The sequence below is a fragment of the Oncorhynchus mykiss genome, chromosome 20, assembly GCF_057628025.1.
Source record: "Oncorhynchus mykiss isolate SJ-2025 chromosome 20, ASM5762802v1, whole genome shotgun sequence".
Taxonomy (NCBI): domain Eukaryota; kingdom Metazoa; phylum Chordata; class Actinopteri; order Salmoniformes; family Salmonidae; genus Oncorhynchus; species Oncorhynchus mykiss.
The window spans coordinates 8,062,896-8,086,775 of NC_143041.1; the positions used below are offsets into that span (position 1 = coordinate 8,062,896).

General features: G+C 43.9%; 1 protein-coding gene and 1 pseudogene across 1 annotated transcript in view; both read left to right on the forward strand.

Annotated features, from left to right (window-relative positions):
• Nucleotides 1-7,288, forward strand: LOC149974318 (dynein axonemal intermediate chain 2-like; annotated as a pseudogene).
• LOC149974319 (kinesin-like protein KIF19) overlaps nucleotides 7,240-23,880 on the forward strand; it is a 93,240-nt gene continuing 76,599 nt past the window's right edge. Inside the window, exons 1-2 of the mRNA XM_090212053.1 lie at nucleotides 7,240-7,741; nucleotides 9,227-9,307. Of these exons, the coding sequence (XP_090068179.1) occupies nucleotides 7,703-7,741; nucleotides 9,227-9,307 (120 nt within the window). The 5' untranslated portion in view covers nucleotides 7,240-7,702. The remainder of the gene's footprint in view (nucleotides 7,742-9,226; nucleotides 9,308-23,880) is intronic.

Consider the following 23,880-nt stretch of genomic DNA (forward strand, 5'->3'; position numbering starts at 1 on the left):
ATGTTTGAAGGGGTACGGGACTATAAAAAGCTTGGGAACCACTGTGTTAGATAAAAACAGCTGCTGCTTCATTATGAGATAATAAGACGCATCTGGCAGCCTATGTACATTTCAATCCAACACTGTTTATTCAGACTGTCTGTCTGTAACTAGGCCACTACAGCTTTGAGTGTACGGTGTGTGCTGAATCCTGCCTGTCCTGCCTGGCCCTTTCTTTTGTAGGTGAACACAGAGCGCTTTGAATCGGAGACCAGGGTGATAAACCATGTGGAGGGAGGCTGGCCCAAGGACGTCAACCCCCAGGAGATGGAGCAGACTGTCCGCTTCAGGAAGAAAGTGGAGAAAGACAAGCATTATTTCAGCACCATCATGCAGCTGGGCAGTGCGTGACAGACATCAGCCAATCAAGTAGCCACGATATGACCCGGGTCATAGAGATTTTTCAATTCAATAATATTTTATTGAATTAATCACTAGTGTATGACATTATGCCATATCTAAATAATATGTCCTATAGCAGCATACCACCCTGCATCCCACTGATGTCTTTCCTCTGAAGCTACAGTAAGCAGGGTTGGTCCTGGTCGGTCCCTAGATGGGAGACCAGATGCTGCCGGATGTGGTGTTGAAGGGCCAGTAGGAGGCACTCTTTTCTCTGACAATTTTTTTGGGGGGGGACATTGCCCTGTGTAAGTTGTTGTCGTTTGGATGGAACATTAAATGGGTGTCCTGACTCTCTGGTCAGTAAGAATCCCATGGCACTTATCGTAAGAGTATGGGTGTTAACTGGCCCTGAATCTAGGTCGTCGCTGTAAATAAGAATTTGGTTTTAACTGACTTGCCTAGTTAAATAAAAGTTAAATAAAAAATGTAAAAATGTAATCTACATTGCCCCAAAGCCATTTCTTAGCTGCTGCAGTAGTGTGATAGATAGAGAAAATAACCAGTTCTGAAAGGGAGAGAGCAAGAAGAGTGTTCCTCTCTATCTCTGATCACAGCCCTCCTCTGTTCCTCCCGTGTGAACACAGAACATGGAGCACAGCATCAAGCAGAACAATGCCATCAACATCTACCAGGAGTACTTTGAAGGGGAGGAGGAGGAGGTGGTGGAGGAGTCAAAACCATCAATGTTTTTAAGTGCTTCCATGACCTCTATTAACCTATCGTTCAACATAGAATCCACAAATGATGTATATTACCAGTGTATTGTGTCCGTCTGAGTGGTTTTTGATCTTACAGAAACCCGAACAAGATAAAACACACTGCCACCAGTCTGTCCTGGCATCTCGATGGCAGCCGCAAGCTGGCTGTGGCCTACTCCTCATTGGAGTTCCTGAAAGTCTCTAAAGACATTAGCTACAACTCTGATATATGGAACATTGGTAGGTGTATGACTCAAACATCTCTTTCATTTATATTTTCCTTTCTAACAGGGATTATCATTGCAATAGCTGTGGCAGTGAGATTTACTAATTTGTCATCTTAATTGATAGTTCAGAAAGTCAAAGTGGACTACAAAGTATTAATTCATTGAATCCCCTGTGTTGCCTCTTCAGAGAATCGCAATAAGCCAGAAATGAACCTAAAACTTGTCTCTCTACTGGTCTGTCTGGAATACAAACCCCCAAAGACTCTCACATCCTGGTCGGAGGTAGCTACAATGGCCAGATCAGTGGGTCCTTCAACAGCTGTATCATGCTTCCTGCCAGCTCAGGAACAATGTCCTTAGGAGATTACTGTGCAGTGTAAAAAACTGTGGAGGTATAGTCAAGTCATCCAACTCCAGACTGCAGCTATTTGTAAATGTCATAAAGGTTCCAGTTATGTAATGTCTGGATTTGTCCGGATGCTTTTTTGAGCATTTAAGTACATTGCCTCTAGATATTTGTTTAGGCTCTGACAGTTAATAGTTGTGTTGTGTGTTCTTGTCATTTGTGTGTTTTGTGCATGCATGTGTGTTTGTGAAAGTACACAAAGTAAAATGTCTGAGCAGCTTATTGGGACACTCGCAAGGGCAGCTAGCCAGTGGAAATGTCCACGCTAGAGCACAGCCACAGAGACCCTGTCTACAAAGTCATCTGGTTGCAGTCAAAGACTGGAACCGATACCATCTCTGCGTCTAAGGACGGCCAGGTGAACCAAGCCTCCAATAGAAGCAATAAAAGCCTTTGTCACCTTATCCCTTTCTCAAGCCAAGCAGGCACAATAGGCCAGGGTGGCACTAAACGCTCAGGACTCATGGGCAGTGAAGTCTGATACTCTTGGTCCGGGACAGGTGCACTTTCTCTGACCTTCAATTGCCATTTGGCCATAGCCAGAAGTTATGTAATAATGCATCTATTGAAGGCAAGGAGACTGTGACTGATCGGCCCTGAGTTGACCACTGGTCTCTGTCTGTAAGGTGCTGGGGTGGGACATTCGTAAGATGAGCGAGCCCACAGAGAGGCTGGTACTGGACCCTAACAAGAAGTGTAATCTGGACAATGCCCTGGGGGTGATCTCACTGGAGTTTGAGACCACTATGGTGCTGAGGCTCTCTAGACTGGACTATCCTCCTGTTGTTTCGCTGTTGATTAATTAAGAGTGTGGATTTGCCTAACGTCTTTTTGTATGAACTGGTCCAAGTGGGAGATCTAGTATGTCATCTATTTGTGTTTGTACATAAGGAAGACCTCAAATTTAAACTGATGTTTTTTATTTTTCTTATCCAGACCACAACGTTTATGGTGGGAACAGAGCATGTAACCAAAAGGCCAAGAGCCCACCTGAGAAGATAGTGTGCACGTACAACGGTCCTCACGGCCCAATCTACGCCCTGCAAAAGAACCCGTTCTTCCTCAAGAACTTCCTGACCGTAGCCGATTGGAAAGCCCATATCTGGTCCGAAGACATCATGTGGACAAAGTAAAGAAACAACATAATACATAATACAGACCAATGATATAGCTACTTCACAGATGGATAAATTACACTCTTTCTTTAGGTTCTAATACATGTAACCAGTGATTTGGCCCCTCCTGTAATATTGACCTAATGTAAAATGACCTCTTGGTTGCCGTAGATCGCATACAGTCTATCTGTCAGAAGGCTGATGGAGTCCACTACGGCCCTCTGTGTTCTTCGCCATCAAAATGGACTGAATACTCGACATTTGGGACTTCCTCTTCAAACAGAACGACCCCACACTCAGTCTGCAAGTATTATCATGCACCTCATCCAGCCTCTACTCAGCCCCCGCCAGGCCTAAGTGACCATGTGAAACCCCTTACTGTTGTGTTGTTATCATTGGTAGAATTCTTGCATGATGCTGCCAAAGAAAAATCCTCAGATAGACATCAGTTATATTCTATTGTTTTCTAGGTGTGTGATGAGGCTCTGTACAGCCAGAAGGTGCAGGATAATGGGTGCTTCCTGGCCTGTGGACACCAAGGACGAGGACACCAAGGAGGGCGCCGAGGAGCTAGTAATGCACACTTGAAAAAGAGAAGTGGAAGAAAAAAAGGTTTGAAGGGATTGAGTGAACAAAACAAACGTTTTCAAAATTCCTTGACATTAATAAAAAAAAATACAAATCAAGTGAGTTTTTCACACTGATCCAATGTCATCATAATGATTTCTGTTGTTGAACTGATGTGTAAACATGTGTCAAATGTTGATTCAACCAGTTTGTGCCCAGTGGGTTATTATTAATCATTTATACTCTGTGGTATGACTGAATTAGTTGGCTGTTTCATTAGGACAACAAGCAACACCACCCTTCAATAGCATTCATCTGGCAATACATTCACATCAGGTGGCCTATATACAGTAACAGCATGAACTCCAAAACGGTGTTCTGTGCACCACAGTTGCACTGATTTTATTTGATTTAGGATCCCCATTAGTCTTACTGGGTGTCCGACACAACAAAAAATACATTGCAGACAAAAGACTTCAAAGTACATAGTCAATTTATGATCTCATAGTTGATAATGTCTGGATGAGGTATCATATTGTCCATTCATGCTGTGATTAGTAAGTATACTGTATCTAAAGAGCAGGTTTTCTTTTTCTGCAGAAGCACCTTTGGACAATAGATGGAGAGACACTCACAATGCCATTACAGGAGTTAAAGTTACTGTGTAAATATAGGTTGTCAAGGGTTCATAAAATGAGAGGGGGCTGGTGAGGGGTGTGAATTTGGTTTAAACTAACCCTGTGACACACTGACCACTTAAGTAAAATCAAAATGAATTGTTTTGGTTTTGACTGAAGTTGTTGTTGTACTCCGCCAGCCTGTATGACACCACCATAGTTACCTGTCAAACATAGCTGCACCTCTTTGTCCAATGGTAACAAATGTACCCTTGTTTTGGTCCACTGGCCCATTAAGATTGGGGCCTGGGGTCTATATATAAACTCAGCAAAAAAAGAAACGTCCTCTCACTGTCAACTGCATTTATTTTCAGCAAACTTAACATATGCAAATATTTGTATGAACATAACAAAATTCAACAACTGAGACATAAACTGAACAAGTTCCACAGACATGTGACTAACAGAAATGGAATAATGTGTCCCTGAACAAAGAGGGGGTCAAAATCTAAAGTAACAGTCAGTATTTTTTTTATACATTTTTTTATTTCACCTTTATTTAACCAGGTAGGCCAGTTGAGAACAAGTTCTCATTTACAACTGCGACCTGGCCAAGATAAAGGAAAGCAGTGCGACACAAACAACAACACAGAGTTACACATGGGATAAACAAACGTAGAGTCAATAACAATAGAAAAATCTGTATACGGTGTGTGCAAATGAAGTAAGGAGGTAAGGCACTAAATAGGCCAATAGTGGCAAAGTAATTACAATTTAGCAATTTACACTGGAGTGATATATGTGCAGATGAGGTGCAAGTAGAAATACTGGTGTGCAAAAGAGCAGAAAAACAAAATCAAATATGGGAATGAGGTAGGTAGTTGGTTGGATGGGCTATTTACAGATGGGCTGTGTACAGCTGCAGCGATCGGTAAGCTGTTCTGACAGCTGACGCTTAAAGTTAGTGAGGGAGATATAAGTCTCAAACTTCAGTGATGTTTGCAATTCGATCCAGTCACTTACAGCAGAGAACTGGAAGGAAAGGCGGCCAAAGGAGGTGTTGGCTTTGGGGATGACCAGTGAAATATACCTACTGGAGCGGGTGCTATGGGTGGATGTTACTATGGTGACCAAAGAGCTGAGATAAGGTGGAGCTTTACCTAGCAAAGACTTATAGATGACCTGGAGCCAGTGGGTTTGGTGACGAATATGTAGCGAGGTCCAGGCAACGAGAGAATACAGGTCACAGTGGAGGGCAGTATATGGGACTTTGGTGACAAAACGGATGGCACTGTGATAGACTGCATCCAATTTGCTGAGTAGAGTGTTGGAGGCTATTTTGTAAATGACATCGCCGAAGTCGAGGATTTTAGGAAGAGAGGTTCCACCTTGTCTAGCCCAGTTGATTTGTAGGGATCCAGATTTTGCAGCTCTTTCAGAACATCAGCTGTCTGGATTTGGGTGAAGAAGAAGCGGGAGGGGGGGGGGGGGGGGCTCGGTCTAGTTGCTGCGGGGGGTGCAGAGCTGTTGGCTGAGGTTGGGGTATCAGGGTGGAAAGCATGGCCAGCCGTAGAGAAATGCTCATTGAAATTTCCGATTATCGTGGATTTATCGGTGGTGACAGTGTTTCCTAGCCTCAGTGCAGTGGGCAGCTGGGAGGAGGTGCTCTTATTCTCCATGGACTTTACAGTGTCCCAAAACTTTTTGGAATTAGTGCTGCAGGATGCAAATTTCTGTTTGAAAAAGCTAGCCTTTGCTTTTATTTAATTTATTGCCCTGGCCACTTCTGCAGTCCTCATTCCTCCTTGCAGCGTGCCTAAGGCACGTTCACGCAGATGAGCAGGGACCCTGGGCATCTTTCTTTTGGTGTTTTTCAGAGTCAGTAGAAAGGCCTCTTTAGTGTCCTCTAAGTTTTTATAACTGGGACCATAATTGCCTACCGTCTGTAAGCTGTTAGTGTCTTAACGAACGTTCTACTTGTGCATGTTCATTAATTGTTTATGGTTCATTCAACAAGCATGGGAAACAGTGTTTAAACCCTTTACAATGAAGATCTGTGAAGTTATTTGGATTTTTATGAATTATCTTTGAAAGACAGGGTCCTGAAAAAGGGACGTTTCTTTTTTTTGCTGAGTTTAGCTACTGTATGTAAGCTCGTCTAGAGAATACCAAATGTGTAACCTGTAAATCTGACTAAATAGAATTTTCCCCAAATATTAATCTGTGCTGTGGTGGCGCTTTTGATATGTGTTTATCCCCATAATAACAGAAAATCTAAACGAAAATATTTTATAATTCGAAAATAGGAGTGAATGGAATGAATTGTTTGTCATTTGGACTTTTCAGTGATGTCGAAAAGCAATGTTTACTTCTTATTTAATAATTGTCAATTACTTACAGGTATATACAGTACATTCTGTACTCACAAACCAATGATGTAATATCATTATGAGAAAGGTGTCTGTGAAGAGAAAGAAGTCAGAGACGGAACACCGTAACAACATGATGTTCCACATGTCATCTGTATTGTCATCTTGAATCAATCAAATAAAGACAGCAAGGCATTTTCTATAATATAGAGACATTCTTAATGAGTCATGTGGAACTCAATAATTCTATTGAGTTGTTATTCATGTTTAATTAGTTGATATACAGTGTATATACTGTATATACAGTTCCAGTCAAAAGTTTGGACACAGCTACTCATTCCAGGTGTTTTCTTTATTTTTACTATTTTCTACATTGTAGAACATCAAAACATCAAAACTATGAAATAACACATATGAAATCATGTAGTAACCAAAAAAATGTTTAACAAATTTAAACATCTGGCCCATGTGAATACTGTACATGTGGATTTAAAAAAGATGATACATTAACAATGTTGGCAAACAAAATAAGCACTTTTCGGTGTTAAGAAATCATTTGGCACAGATGCCTTTCTTAAACGTGTTTTATAATTGATTATGTTATTCTAGAAACCGCAGTCAAATATTTAAATCTGGCGGGAAAGCAAGGGCATCAACGTAATTTGGAGAGTCATTTGCGCAATTTTGTGCGCCAAGGATTTGTCCACCAGATGTCGTCATTGGTCTGCGGCAAATCGAAGAAGCAACCGTGTTTTACGCGCCTCTGTGCTACTGTGCTGCTGATCTCGGGTATCCAGGAAGACAACTCACGAGTCGTCAGAGGAGAAAAGAGAAGGCGAGAGTGAAGGAGAATAAAAGGGCAGTTCTAGTAGACAGGTCGACACCTGCCTTTCTCCGTCCGCATTCTCGTCGGTATCCTTGTCTGTTTTCAAAGACATGGGTGAATAAACAACCTAATTATTTCTTTAAACAATATATTAAACAGAATGTACTCGTTTTACGCGGTTATATCAGGCTTGAAAGAGCGCACATTTGGCGAGTGGAGTGGCGTTTATTTAACCGTAAAAGAATGATCCCAACTATTTTGACGCGGAAAGGTAAGAGGTTTGTTTGTAGGCTACATTGACAAGTAGTACAGGTGGTTTTGAGAGGGGTCGTGCAGATATTGTGCAGGATGTCTGACCGATGTCCTGTTTAGTAGCCTGTATAGACGGCCACTATTTTCTAACAAGTCGAGGACACTCCAACTACAAGTGGCCATGAAGGACACTGGCGAATCAAAGGACCACCAACTAACAGTAAGTACAATACCGTAGCCTACCTATACATCATCATATCTGTTTACTGTTACTGCAAGAACAGCAGTAATGTTGTATAGCCTACCGGTATGGGATCATTTACGTGTAATATACCACATGGAAGTCGTGACTTTAGATAATTGTGTAGACTAGATTGTAGTCTATATGCCCGTTGGTTCTGGGTTGCTGAGATGAATGCCACTCAATCTGGTATTTTATTCAGATAGCCCACATTAAAAATGAGAATAAAATACAATACAAGTTTATTATAGCCTAAATTACATTACTAAGTAAATGATGCCTTTTATTACTGCCTCAGTCACCTCTTGCCTCAGTCACATATGGAGACATTTGTTTACCTTTAACATTGAATTCCCATGTCATAAGTTAATAGTTGGCCATCTCCACACAGACTGTATTCTTTCCCAGTGGTTCCAGCCTTTGTAATATACCATATCTGAATTATTAAAATGGCTCATTTCAGTTCCCCAGTCTCTCATCTTCTCCACTATGTCATACACTGACTAGCTCCACAGCACTGGTGATGGAAAATATCAATATCAATCCCCATTGTCTGTGGAATGACTGAATTGTCCTTTAAAGGTTGAATTCATATGGGTCAATGTCAAGAGCTGGATGTATGGCCTGTATCATTCCATATCTACCCACTAAACATTGTTGTCTTGACTCTGCCACATCTGCCTCATCCCTCTATCTAATAACATAACATTAGTTACCTATTTCACTAACAAACAACATTACCGCCCTACTATTTCATTCTGCAATACATTCACACCAGGTGGCCGATTCAGTCCGACGATATCAACTCAGACTGTTTTCTATGCACCGCTGCAGCCCTGGTTATCTAATAGTTTTATAACGTGTGGATGGGTTATCAGTCTATACATTGGTCTGTCTTGGTCTAAGTATCATAATGTCCACCCCCCACCCCCCCCACACACACCCCCTGAATAGTGTTTTGACAGAGAGAGAGAGAGAGAGAGAGAGCTTCAGGACAATAGATGGAGAGAGGCTCATGTCAAAGTGACATTACACAAGTTAAATTACTCTGTTAAAAACAGAGGGTAACCTTGATCATTTACTTTATCCTTTGCTCTTGTTGACTTGTGAATGACATCAAGATTCAAGACTTTTGCTGTGGTGTGAATGAAGAATCTCCTTGATGCTGTTCTGTTATTTACTGTGAAAGCTCTAACCTTTTCAAAGCACTGTGCAAGTTCTAACTGTGAAAGCTCTAACCTTGCACTGTTCTCTCTGTGAAATATCTAACCCTGTGTTGTCGTCACTGTATCTCTCTCTGAAAGCTCTAACTGTCTTCTACCTGTGTGTCTCTGTGAAATCTTTAACCCTGTGTTGTTTTTGTGTGTTTCTCTGTGAAAGGTCTAAACCTGTGTTAGTGTAGTTGTGTGTTGCTCTAATTGTGAAAGCTCTAAGCCTGTGTTTTTCAACCTGTGTGTCTCCCAGGTGGCCCTGAGGATCAGACCCCTCAGCGATTCTGAGCGGGAAGAGGCAGCCACCATAGTGGCCCACAGAGTGGACAACCAGGTTAGATGACCCACCGTATGTGTGTGTTTGCGTGTGTGTTCATGCGTTTTCATTCTTGCGTTTGTGTGTGTGTGTGTCTGTGCAAGCTCGCAAGTTGTTCCAGGCCTCTCTCGCATCCAGTCACAAGGCCTGCTTCACATATATAATGTATCTGTAGGTGCATGCACTTTTCACAGCAGCGCAGCACAGTATAGCTGGTCTAAACCAAGTGAGGTCGATCACTGTGTGTGTGTGTGTGTGTGTGTGTGTGTGTGCATCAACGCTCAGATGTCACACTGCGCAGTGAGTCAGTCGGGGGATCAAGTAAGGTCCATTTCATGAATGTTGAAGATGTGTGTGTGTGTGTGTGCGTGTGTGCGTGTGTGTGTGTGTGAGAGAGAGAGAGACGCGCGTGTGTGTGTGTGTGTGTGTGTGTGTGTGAGAGACGCGTGCGGATGGCTCCTTATTGTGAGTCAGTGGATTGTTATAGTTTAGAGGGTGACCTCTCTCATACAGGATGGAAATTGGATTAATTCTGATGAAAGAAGACATCTCTGGACTGTAGCAAAGGAGGACATGATGTGTGTGAAACAGCTTTGTGCCGTTATTGAATGCTCCTATCCTTGATGGAACTGCTATTTGAGACCCACCATTTATCATTCTGCCACTATTATGAACATAGAGAATATTATTATGAGCTTATTTGGCGGTCGTTCTATTTACATTCAGTCCATGTATTTAACTGAAATACCAATTCCAATTTTACTCATTGCAAAGCATGACCCCAACCAAAGGAAGTTAATCCACGATATACAGCACAGGGAAAGGCAGGGCTCCTATAGGGTCCTTGGGGAGCATATTTACCTGGAGCCAATTAGAAGCCTCCAGGTGTGTCCCTCATGGAGACAACTTGGATACCACGTAGTAATTCTTCTGATGTGATGATGATAAGAAGGAGGGTGAGAATGATGATGATGATAATCAGCAGTATTATGACTGCGATATGGATGAGGTGTTAATACCACTGAGAATAAACTGGTTTAGGTCTTACTGGGTGATCTGCTGTAGGGACTAGATGTTGTTGGACTTATGTTTGGAATGACAATTCCATGAGGAGTTAGAAGGAGAGCAGAAACACTCCAGGGAAAGATAACATTGGTTTTGCTGGTGAAAGATTTGACACGGTTCACATAATAATAAGTCTGTCATCACACATTTGTTGTTCATTTCAGTCAAAGTCTTTTGACTGCATGGAAGGTGGTGCCACAGTTAAACTGGAAATAATCAGCATTAATTGTGAGTGAGGGACTGGAGGGACTGAGACCTGGCGTACTCTCTGTCTGTGGCTCTCAAAAGCAATTCAATTAACCTACAACCAGACGTATTAACCCAGCAACTCTCCCTCTGCTCTGCCTTGATGACACCATCAGGAGTAAGCTAAGTGTGATAGGCCCATTGTGATGGTGTATTGTTGCTGACACAGCCCTGCTTTTTACAGTGAACAACAGTTCTTCTGTTAGCTCCTCAATCCATGCACATTGGTTGGAGAGCAAGGTAGCAGCAATGTTATTTTCCCTTTACAACATCATTGTCAACATTATTGGTGAAACATTTTCACAGTAGAATTAAACCAAATGTAACCTCTACGTACACTGTTGATGTTATGCTATTGAAAAACAAAGGCAAGGTGATAGAATGGAAACATTTTGTGAGTGGTTCATCTGTGTAGAGTAACAGCCTAGCAGGTTATCTTAGGTCTCTGTGTGTTTGCAGCCAAGGGCTTATAGTCACTACAATACAAACAGGTTGTGGAGACAGTGTGCGGGGTATTGTGTGTGTGTACTGCGTAGTGTTTACCTCTTACCTGATAAAGGGCTTATAAGACTATGTGTTCCCGTGGAGGGAGAGAGGGAGGGAGTTGTGTTACTAGCTCCTAACAGTGAAGTAACAAAAAAGTCAAACAAATTTATAATAAAAACTTGAAGCAACAAATCATGAATGTCAGGAGGATTCCAGTTAACATCCTAAATAGCACTGTATCAGTAATCCAAATCACAATCTCTACGTATACAGTGCATTCTGAAAGTATTCTGATCCCTTGACTTTTTTCCATTTGTTATGTTACAGTCTTATTCTAAAATTGATGAAATAGTTTTTTTCCTCATCTATCTTCACACAATGCCCCATATTGACCAAAGCAAAAACAGGGTTTTATTTCATTTTGCTAATTTATTTAAAAGAAAAAAAAATTATATTACATTTACATAACTATTCATACCCTTTACTCAGTACTTTGTTGAAGTAACTTGTCCCGAAGCCACTCCTGCATTGTCTTGGCTGTGTGCTTAAGGTCGTTGTCCTGTTGGAAGGTGAACCTTTGCCGCAGTCTGAGGTCCTGAGCGCTCTGGAGCAGGTTTTCATCAACGATCTCTCCGTAAATTGCTCCATTCATCTTTACCTCGATCCTGACTAGTCTCCCAGTCCCTGCCACTGAAAAACATCCCCACCACTGTGCTTCACCGTAAGGACGGTGCCAGCTTTCCTCCAGATGTGACGCTTGGCATTCAGGCCAGAGTATAAGGGCACAAGGCGAGACTCAGATGCAGACACAGGAGGCAGATGGTTAGAGTCCAAGATGTTTATTAACAATGCAAAAGGGGTAGGCAAGAGAATGGTCGTGGACAGGCAAAAGTTCAAAACCAGTTCAGAGTTCCAGAGGTACAGAATGGCAGGCAGACTCGAGGTCAGGGCAGGTCAGGTAGGCGGGAATGGTCAGGTAGGCGGGAATGGAGCCCAGAAAACAGGCAAAGGTCAAAACCGGGAGGACGAGTAGAAGAGAATAGAAAAGCAGGCGCATGGGAAAAAACACGCTGGCTGATTTGAACATACAAGACAAACTGGCACAGAGAGACAGGAAACACAGGTATAAATCCTCCAGGGAAAATAAGCAACACCTGGAGGGGGTGGAGACAATCACAAGGACAGGTGAAACCGATCAGGATGTGACAGTACCCACCCCCCTCTCTAGGGGCGCCACCTGGCGTCCTACCTGGGTGCATATCTGGTTGACCGGGGTGTCGGTGGTGGAAGTCGGCGATGAGGGCTGGATCCAGGATGTCTCTAGCGGGAACCCAGCACCTCTCTTCCAGGCCGTAACCCTCCCAGTCAACCAGGTATTGGAAACCCCTGCCCCATGGTCGAACACTCAGGAGGCGTTTTACCGTGTATGCCGGATGGCCTTCAATGACACGGGAAGGGGGGTGGGTCTGGGAACAGAAGACAAAGAACAGTGAGACACGGGCTTAATCTTAGACACATGTAAAGTAGGGTGAATCTGGAGGGTACGGGGTAACAAGAGACGTACAGCAGTGGAACTAAGGACTAGAGATGGGAAACAGACCAATGAAACGGGCGGACAGTTTGCGAGACTCCCTGAAGGGGCAGGTCCCGTGTAGACAGCCATACCCTCTGCCCAATGCGGTAGCGGACAGCTGGAGTCTGGCAGCGGACCGCTTGTTGATGATACCTGGAGTTGGTCTTGAGAAGTGCTACCCAAGCTCTTCTCCAGGTACGTCCTGGTTAGCTCTCTCTGACTGGCCGTTCGATTGGGGATGGAATCCGGAGGATAGACTGATCGATGCCCCAATAAGGGTGCAGAACTCCTTCCAAAACTGAGATGAGAATTGAGGACCCCGGTCAGAAACCATATCCACTGGGAGTCCATGGATCCGGAAGACGTGCTGCACCATGAGCTGGGCCATTTCCTTGGCAGAGGGAAGTTTGGGGAGAGGGATGAAATGAGCGGCCATAGAGAACCGATCCACTACGATCAGAATGACGGTGTTGCCATCAGACGGGGCAAGCCCAGTGACAAAGTTCAGATAGATATGGGACCAGGGGCGATGAGGGACCGGTAGTGGCTGAAGAAGGACAGAGGGAGCTTGCCGTGGAGTTTTGTTCTGGGTGCACACCGTGCATACGGCGACAAAGGCTGAGACCTTACTAACCGTTGGGGCCACCAGAAACGTTGTCGGAGGAATGCTAGGGTACGGCGGGAACCTGGATGATAGGTTAGCTTGGAGGAATGAGCCCATTCCAGGACCTGGGACCGGACTGAGTTAAGGACAAACAGCCAGTTAGCCAGGCCCCTTCAGGTCCAGGCTGGGAGCATTGTACCTTGCGAACCATGGTCTCAATACCCCAACCCACTGTGGCTGCAAGGCTTGAAGTAGGGAGAATGGTTTCGGAGACCGAGGATGTGGCAGAGGAACTGTATAGGCGGGAGAGAACGTCAGGTTTCACATTTGTGGACCCTGGGCGGTAGGAAATGGTGAAGTTGAATCTAGTAAACAAGTGCGCCCACCGGGCCTGCCTGGAGTTAAGATGCTTGGCTGTAGGGAGATATTGCACATTTTTATGGTCGGTCCAGACCAATAATGGCTGTTCTGCTCCTTCCAGCCAGTGCCTCCACTCTTCCAACACCATCTTGACCGCCAGGAGTTCTCGGTTGCCTACATCATAGTTCCTCTCTGCAGGATTGAGACGATGGGACAGGAAGACACAGGGATGAAGCTTTTGGTCCGGGGCAGATCACTGGGAAAGGATAGCCCCCACTCCAACATCAGAAGCTTCAATAACCACAAATTGACGAGACGGGTCAGGATGGATGAGGATGGATGCTGTTGTGAACCGATGCTTCTGGTCCACAAAGGCTTTGTCGACAGCTGGAGACCATGTGAACGGTACTTTGGGGGAGGTGAGTGCCGAGAGGGGGGCCACCAGGATGCTGTAACCCAGAATGAAACGGCGGTAGAAGTTTGCAAAACCTAGGAAACGTTGCAACTGCACCCTGGACATAGGTTGAGGCCAATCCACCACTGCTTTCAGCTTTCCAGGATCCATCTGGACATTACCCTCAGCAATGACATATCCCAGAAAGGTGATTGTAGAGCGGTGGAAGCCACACTTCTCGGCTTTCATGAACAATTGGTTCTCCAGGAGGCGCTGAAGGACCTGCCTGACATGAAGAACATGTTCTTTGGCAGACCAGGAAAAAAACAGGATGTCGTAAATACGAACACAAAATGGTTTAGCATGTCCCAGAGAACATCGTTTACCAAAGCCTGGAAGACAGCGGGTGCATCGGTGAGTCCAAACGGCATGGCCTGGTACTCATATTGTCTGCTAGCTGTGTGGAAGGCTATCTTCCACTCATCCCCTTTGCGTATCCGAACCAGGTGGTAGGCATTCCGAAGGTCCAGCTGGAAAAAATGGTGGCCCCCTGGAGAGGTTCAAAAGCCGAGGAGAGGAGTGGTAGGGCGTAACTATTTTTAACAGTAATATCATTCAGTCCCCGGTAGTCAATGCACGAACGCAGGGTCTTGTCCTTCAATGGCACAATCATAAGGATGGTGCGGGGGAAGGGAAGTAGCATGTGCCTTACTGAAAACTTCAAGGAGTTCATGGTATTCAGTGGAAATGGCAGAAACATCCAAAGCCTTGCTAACGTCCTGAGGAAGACGTCTCAAGGAAGGATGTGCTGCTTGAAGACAGTGGGAACGGCAAAATGGGATACAACCCAGGATGGAACTCGTGGTCCAGTCAATAACAGGGTTGTGTTTTTGGAGCGAGGAAAATCCCAAGACAACGGGAAAATGGGGAGATGCAATGAGGAGGAACTGTATGGTCTCACTGTGGTTACCCGAAACCCTTATATGAACGGGCACAGTACTATAGGTGACTCCACCTATTGAGCAGCAGTCGGAATACCAAGCTCAGAAGCAATAGTAGCATCCATAAACTTTCATCAGCCGCAGAGTCAATAAGCACTCGGAGAGACTTAGATTGGTCTCCCCACAGCAAAAGCACAAAAAAAGGTGTGCGGGTGATGGGAAAAAAGGGAACTCCCAGTCTGGCTCACCAGAGTACTTGTACCTACCAGAGAAAATGGTTTCCTAACAGAGAAGGCTATATAATGTCCTGCCCCTCCACAGTACAGGCAACAGTTAGAACTCAGCCTACGTGAGTGTTCCCCAACCGATAACCTAGCTCTTCCCAATTGCATAGGCTCAGGAGTATCAACTCACCTGTCGTTGATGATTCACGGGGGAACTCGAGTGGCTTCGGATCCTTTCGGAAAAACTGCCTTCGGGAAAATCCGGATTCCTTTGAAGGTGAGCGAGCCATAGCAGATGAATGAGTGTGCCCAAGGTCAGACCTCCTGTCACTCCTGTGTTCCCTTAAGCGGCCATCAATTCTAATGGGTAGGGTGATGAGGGAGTCGAGGCCCACCGGCAATTCCCAAGCAGCTAGCTCATATTTTACCACCTCAGATAATCCGTGAAGAAAGGTATCGAAAAGAGACTCCGGATTCCAGGCACTCTCGGCAGCCAACATGTTAAAAATCAACCGCGTAGTCTGCCACACTACGGGAGTTTTGACGTAATTCAAGAAGTTTACTGGCCGCCTCTCTCCCAGATACCGGAGACTCGAATACCTTCCTCACCTCTGCCATGAAATCCTCCAGATGACAACAAATGGCGGATTGTTGCTCCCAAACTGCCGGAGCCCAGGAGAGCGCCCTTCCCGACATTAGCGTAATAATATACGTTATCTTAGATTGGTCTGAAGGAAACGAAGATGGCTGTAGCTCAAGGCGAGACCCAGATGCAGACACAGGAGGCAGATGGTTAGAGTCCAAGATGTTTATTAACAATCCAAAAGGGTTAGGCAAGAGAATGGACAGGCAAAAGGTCAAATCCAGGTCAGAGTTCCAGAGGTTCAGAATGGCAGGCAGTCTCGAGGTCAGGGCAGGCCAGAAAGGTCAGAAAACAGGCAAAGGTCAAAACCGGGAGGATTAGTAGAAGAGAATAGAAAAGCAGGCGCGCGGGAAAAACCGCGCTGGTTGACTTGAACATACAAGACGAACTGGCACAGAGCGACAGGAAACACAGGGGTAAATCCTCCAGGGAAAATAAGCGACACCTGGAGGGGGTGGAGACAATCACAAGGGCAGGTGAAACAGATCAGGGTGTGACACAAAGAGTTCAATCTTGTTTTCATCAGACCAGAGAATCTTGTTTCTCAAGATCTGAGAGTCCTTTAGGTGCCTTTTGGCAAATTCCAAGCGGGTGGTCGTGTGCCTTTTACTGAGGAGTGGCTTCCGTCTGGCAACTCTACCATAAAGGCCTGATTGGTGGAGTGCTGCAGAGATGGTTGTCCTTCTAGATGTTCTCACATCTCCACAGAGGAACTCTGGAGCTCTGTCAAAGTGACCATCGGGTTCTTGGTCACCAAAGCCCTTCTCCCCGATTGCTGAGTTTGAACGGGCGGCCAGCTCTAGGAAGAGTCTTGGTGGTTCCAAACTTATTCCATTTAGGAATGATGGAAGCCACTGTGTTCTTGGGGACCTTCAATGCTGCAGAAATATTTTAGTACCCGTGTCCACATCTGTGCCTCGACACAATCCTGTCTCGGAGCTCTATGGACAATTCCTTCAACCTCATGGCTTGGTTTTTGTTCTGACATGCACTGTCAACTGTGGGACCTTATAGACAGGTGTGTGTGCGACTTTCCAAGTCATGTCCAATCAATTGAATTTACCAGAGGTTGTCATGACTTTACTTTCATTAATCTTTCATTGAATGTTTTTTATCTAATCAACTATGTTTAATTGTTACCTGATGAAATTAATCATGTAAAAATTAAATCATTAGGAATTGGGGCACCATGAGAGCGGTTGTTTAAAGAGTTACCATCTCCCAAATTAAACTCTAAAGGTCTTTACCTATCACATCCATAAAGCATAACATATTAATCATAACCTCTTATCATATGATTCTGAACAGTTGTAACCTCCTTGCATCTGCAAAAACCTCAGCCTTACTTATGAGTCAGTACTACACATACTGGTTTAATTTATTTATTTACTAGCTAACTAAATGATAACACAGGATAACATCCCTAGCGGACTGTCACAATATGGTGTCTTTTTACAAAAGGAGATGGAGAAGAGATGGAGAAGAAGGGAGAGAGCGAGAAAAGTAAACACTTATCGTTTATACATTTTAGAAACTATTCTCACGGTAATCATATACCTTGCACACGAACCGCCATCTATTTGGAGTAAGAAATCATGAATGTATTTATGTGTCATTGCCTTGGTTCGCTGTGGGGCCTTTTCGCATCACGCTTGTAAGACTCTGATTGTCCAAAAGCGGTCGTTCACCCGTCCTGTTGCTCTCCTCAGCCCGTTGACTTGTCATGAACAGAACTACAGAGTTTATTCTACCTTCCATTCCCTCCTTAAGCTTATTTGCTGATAGGCTAGCCAGCCATGTAGATGGTTCTCAGTGGTGATGAGAGTAGTAGAATGGTCCCACTTAAGTTCACTTTTCTAGATACTTTTGTTAGGACAGCTAATCAACCGTACCAGTGATGGTCCGAGAGGGTAGTTTTCTTCTCCAACTCGTGTTGGTATTCAGGGTTCAAACTATGAATGCACAATATATCGGTGAACAATTCAAAATCGGATGATTATTAGCTAAAAATGCCAACATCGACATCGGCCCGATGTCTAGTTTAACATCTGTGTAAAAACAAGATAATGGAATTCATTGCCCTTGACAATCAACCATTCTCTGTCGTGGGTGATGTAGGCTTTCGCCGACTGGTCGAGCACCGGTACACACTACCAAGTGCACAATTTTTTAAATGTTGCCCTACCTGAGTTACACAGTAATAGCGTCACTGCTATTAGCTTCACGACTGACATTTTGACCACCTATATCAGCCCCATGAGCATGCTGAGTCTGACAGCACAGTGGGTCGTTGAGGATTTTGTACTGGGTAAAGTCGTATTTTATGCTCATGAATGTGTCTTATCGCTGCTGTCATTTCAATGGCATTTGAGAACATGTTTGAAACTTGGAAACATGAATTCACTAGCTAGCTCCATTCGATCAACTGACTCGAGAAATAAGCTCATCAACATCAAGCTGCAGCAGACGTGATACCCTCTGTCATGGCATTGAAATGCCTGCTCAACAAAACTACCAAGGCTGTGAACAAGCGATTCGGTGTCATTCTCCATTTACGGTTTCTCCACCATGCTCAATGCTATGTACAAGGACCGCTACTTCGACACAGATAAGAAACAGGGTTTACGTGAAATGTTACATACATAGCTGAACAAGATGGAAACGGACACAAGCACAGTGCGCACCGAGAAAGAGTGGCCACAGACAGACAGAGCTGAAACTTCACTGCTTGACATGTATGATGAAATCCTGGTTGAGAATGAAACGACTGAACAAATTAACAATAAAACAGCACAGCAATTAAGTGAAAGAAATAGGTTTTGATTATGTTTTACTGGTAATGGGGACATATGTACTGTAAATGCCAGCAAAATAACTGTCACGATCATTGTAGTGAGGAGACCAAAGTGCAGCGTGATGTGAATATATCTTTTTAATGAAAGATGAAAAAACATGAAGTGCACTAAACAAACAAACAAAATAACAAGATGACCGTGACCGCTATCAAAACTGAGTGCTAACATGCAGCATCACATAGACAATAACCCACGAAATACCCAAAGAAGATGGCTGCCTAAATATGGTTCCCAATCAGAGACAACGATAAACAGCTGCCTCTAATTGAGAACCAATCTAGGCAACCATAGACATACATAAACACCTAGATGGTAAACAACACCATAAACCTACAAAAAACCCTAGACAGTAGAAAAACACATACATCACCCATGTCACACCCTGACCTAACCAAAATATATAAAGAAAACAAAGAATACTCAGGTCAGGGCGTGACAATAACTTTTTGGTCAGTGTGGTGTGTGTGTAACCTTTATTTAACCTGGCAAGTCAGTTAAGAACAAATTATTATTTACAATGACGGTCTATCCTGGCCAAACCCGGACGACGCTGGGCCAATTGTGCGCCGCCCTATGGGACTCTCAATCGCGGCTGTGTTCTCTCACTTAAAAAGATGAGAGAGGCCTGTAATTTTCATCATAGGTACACTTCAACTATGACAGACAAAATGAGGGGGAAAAATCCAGAAAATCACATTGTAGGATTTTAAATTAATTTATTTGCAAATTATGGTGGAAAATAAGTATTTGGTCAATAACAAAAGTGTATCTCAATACTTTGTTATATACCATTTGTTGGCAATGACAGAGGTCAAACGTTTTCTGTAATCTTCACAAGGTTTTCACACACTGTTGCTGGTATTTTGGCCCATTCCTCCATGCAGATCTCCTCTAGAGCAGTGATGTTTTGGGGCTGTTGCTGGGCAACACGGACTCAACTCCCTCCAAAGATCTATGGGGTTGAGATCTGGAGACTGGCTAGGCCACTCCAAGACCTTGAAATGCTTCTTACGAAGCCACTCCTTCGTTGCCCGGGTGGTGTGTTTGCGATCATTGTCATGCTAAAAGACCCAGCCACGTTTCATCTTCAATGCACTTGCATCTCACGATACACGATACGATACATGGCCCCATTCATTCTTCCCTTTACACGGATCAGTCGTCCTGGTCCCTTTGCAGAAAAACAGCCCCAAAGCATGATGTTTCCACCCCCATGCTTCACAGTAGGTATGGTGTTCTTTGGATGCAACTTAGCATTCTTTGTCCTCCAAACACGACGAGTTGAGTTTTTACCAAAAAGTTATATTTTGGTTTCATCTGACCATATGACAGTCTCCCAATCTTCTTCTGGATCATCCAAATGCTCTCTAGCAAACTTCAGACGGGCCTGGACATGTACTGGCTTAAGCAGGGGGACACGTCTGGCACTGCAGGATTTGAGTCCCTGGCGGCGTAGTGTGTTACTGATGGTAGGCTTTGTTACTTTGGTCCCAGCTCTCTGCAGGTCATTCACTAGGCTCCCCCGTGTGTTTCTTGTGATCATTTTGACCCCACGGGGTGAGATCTTGCGTGGAGCCCCAGATCGATGATGGAATGAGATATTTGACAAGAAAGCGTCCACATAGATTTGGTCATGTAGTGAATGCTAAGAATAATATGTAGCAAACATTAGGAACACCCCCCCCCTTGCCCTCAGAACACCCTGAATTTGTCGGAGCATGGACAGATGTGTCGAAAGCGCTCCACGGGGATGCTGGTCCATGTTGACTCCAACGCTTCCCACAGTTGTCAAGTTGGCTGGATGTCCTTTGGCTGGTGGACCATTCTTTATACACATGGGAAACTGTTGAGCGTGAAAAACACAAGCAGTGTTGCAGTTCTTGACACGAACCGGTGTGCCTGTCACCTACTACCATACCCCATTTAAAGGCACTTAAATCTTTTGTCTTGCCCATTCACCCTCTGAATGGCACACATACACACACAATCCATGTCTCAATTGTCAAGGCTTAAAAATCCTTCTTTACCCTTTCTAGCGCGGAACCCCTCGACAACATTCCGCTGAAAAGGCAGCGCGCGAAATTCAAAAATATTTTTGGGAAATATGTAACTTTCACACATTAACAAGTCCAATACAGCAAATGAAAGATAAACATCTTGTTAATCTACGCATCGTATCCGATTTCAAAAATGCTTTACAGCGATAGCACAACATAAGTCTATGTTAGGTCAAAGCCAAGTCGAAAAAACACACAGCCATTTTTCCAGCCAAAGATAGGAGTCACAAAAAACAGAAATATAGATGAAATTAATCACTAACCTTTGATGATCTTTATCAGATGACACTCATAGGACATCATGTTACACATTACATGTATGTTTTGTTCGATAATGTGCATATTTATATCCAAAAATCTCAGTTTACATTGGCGCCTTACGTGCAGTAATTCCCAAAATTCTGGTGATTTTTCAGAAATACTCATAGTAAGTTGACATATAGTGAAAGCCGTAGGAAGTGCAACTTTATCCATATCTCAATGTGTATTCAGTAGGCTTTGAAAAACTACAAACCTCAGATTTTTCTCAGGTTTTCACCTGCCATATGAGTTCTGTTATATTCACAGACATCATTCAAACAGTTTTAGAAACTTCAGAGTGTTTTCTATCCATTGCTAATAATAATATGCATATATTAGCATCTGGGACAGAGTAGGAGGCAGTTCACGCTATTCATCCAAAGTGAAAATGCTGCCCCCAATCCCAAAAAGGTTAACCTGTCTCCCTTTCATCTACAGTGATTGAAATGGATTTAACAAGTGACATCAATAAGGGATCATAGCATTCACCTGATCAGTCTATGTCATAGAAAGAGCAGGAGTTCTTAATGTTTTGGACACTCAAGAATCCAGTATATAAATATGCTGTGTGTATCAACAGTGTAACACACATGCAATGTAGCCTACAGTGCCTTGCGAAAGTATTCGGCCCCCTTGAACTTTGCGACCTTTTCCCACATTTCAGGCTTCAACCATAAAGATATAAAACTGTATTTTATACAAATCAAAAACTGAAAAATTGGGCGTGCAAAATTATTCAGCCCCCTTAAGTTAATACTTTGTAGCGCCACCTTTTACTGCGATTACAGCTGTAAGTCGCTTGGGTATGTCTCTATCAGTTTTGCACATCGAGAGACTGACATTTTTTCCCATTCCTCCTTGCAAAACAGCTTGAGCTCAGTGAGGTTGGATGGAGAGCATTTGTGAACAGCAGTTTTCAGTTCTTTCCACAGATTCTCGATTGGATTCAGGTCTGGACTTTGACTTGGCCATTCTAACACCTGGATATGTTTATTTTTGAACCATTCCATTGTAGATTTTGCTTTATGTTTTGGATCATTGTCTTGTTGGAAGACAAATCTCCGTCCCAGTCTCAGGTCTTTTACAGACTCCATCAGGTTTTCTTCCAGAATGGTCCTGTATTTGGCTCCATCCATCTTCCCATCAATTTTAACCATCTTCCCTGTCCCTGCTGAAGAAAAGCAGGCCCAAACCATGATGCTGCCACCACCATGTTTGACAGTGGGGATGGTGTGTTCAGCTGTGTTGCTTTTACGCCAAACATAACGTTTTGCATTGTTGCCAAAAAGTTCAATTTTGATTTCATCTGACCAGAGCACCTTCTTCCACATGTTTGGTGTGTCTCCCAGGTGGCTTGTGGCAAACTTTAAACAACACTTTTTATGGATATCTTTAAGAAATGGCTTTCTTCTTGCCACTCTTCCATAAAGGCCAGATTTGTGCAATATACGACTGATTGTTGTCCTATGGACAGAGTCTCCCACCTCAGCTGTAGATCTCTGCAGTTCATCCAGAGTGATCATGGGCCTCTTGGCTGCATCTCTGATCAGTCTTCTCCTTGTATGAACTGAAAGTTTAGAGGGACGGCCAGGTCTTGGTAGATTTGCAGTGGTCTGATACTCCTTCCATTTCAATATTATCGCTTGCACAGTGCTCCTTGGGATGTTTAAAGCTTGGGAAATCTTTTTGTATCCAAATCCGGCTTTAAACTTCTTCACAACAGTATCTCGGACCTGCCTGGTGTGTTCCTTGTTCTTCATGATGCTCTCTGCGCTTTTAACGGACCTCTGAGACTATCACAGTGCAGGTGCATTTATACGGAGACTTGATTACACACAGGTGGATTGTATTTATCATCATTAGTAATTTAGGTCAACATTGGATCATTCAGAGATCCTCACTGAACTTCTGGAGAGAGTTTGCTGCACTGAAAGTAAAGGGGCTGAATAATTTTGCACGCCCAATTTTTCAGTTTTTGATTTGTTCAAAAAGTTTGAAATGTCCAATAAATGTCGTTCCACTTCATGATTGTGTCCCACTTGTTGTTGATTCTTCACAAAAAAATACAGTTTTATATCTTTATGTTTGAAGCCTGAAATGTGGCAAAAGGTCGCAAAGTTCAAGGGGGCCGAATACTTTCGCAAGGCACTGTACATCACCAGGTGGTTATGAGATTACCATGCACAGGAGTTTACACACACACACACACACACACACACACTGAATCGCTGACGAACTAAGAATAAAGCACCCTCCTCCTGAATGTGTTTGTGCAGCAGGCACCTTATGGCACCCTCTGCTATCTCCCTCCAGGTAAGTAAGGCTGAGACAGATTAGCTGGTGGCTGGCTAGTGGAGGCTACGCTCTGTCTCTCTCTGTCCCACCCACCCTCTCTCTCTCTCTCTCTCTCTCTCTCTCTCTTTCTCTCTCTCTCTCTCTCTCCGTGTCCCTCTCTCTCTCTCTCTCTCTCTCTCTCAGACGATTCAGTGGCGAGCGTCTAAGCCTGAGGTGGATGAGATGAGCTCACTTAGGGGCATTAGAGGGAAGCTCAGCTAAGCTTGCTGTCTGCCACCTGCTCTTTGGAGCTACCCAGCCACAACCCTACTCTACCCAGTCCACCTCCAGCCACCTGTTGCGAGGATAACCAGCAGAGCCATGTCTGGAGGGGAATCAGGTTCCTCCACTCCTTGAAAGACAAGGGAAAGTCAGAGGTAGCTCAGAATTGGAGTGTATTATGAAAGACATCATTGAGAATAGTGGTTAACTTGACATTTGGGCGTTTTAAATGAGTGCTGGTGATATGTGAGCTTCTACAGTTGCTATACTGTATGTGTGTATCCTCC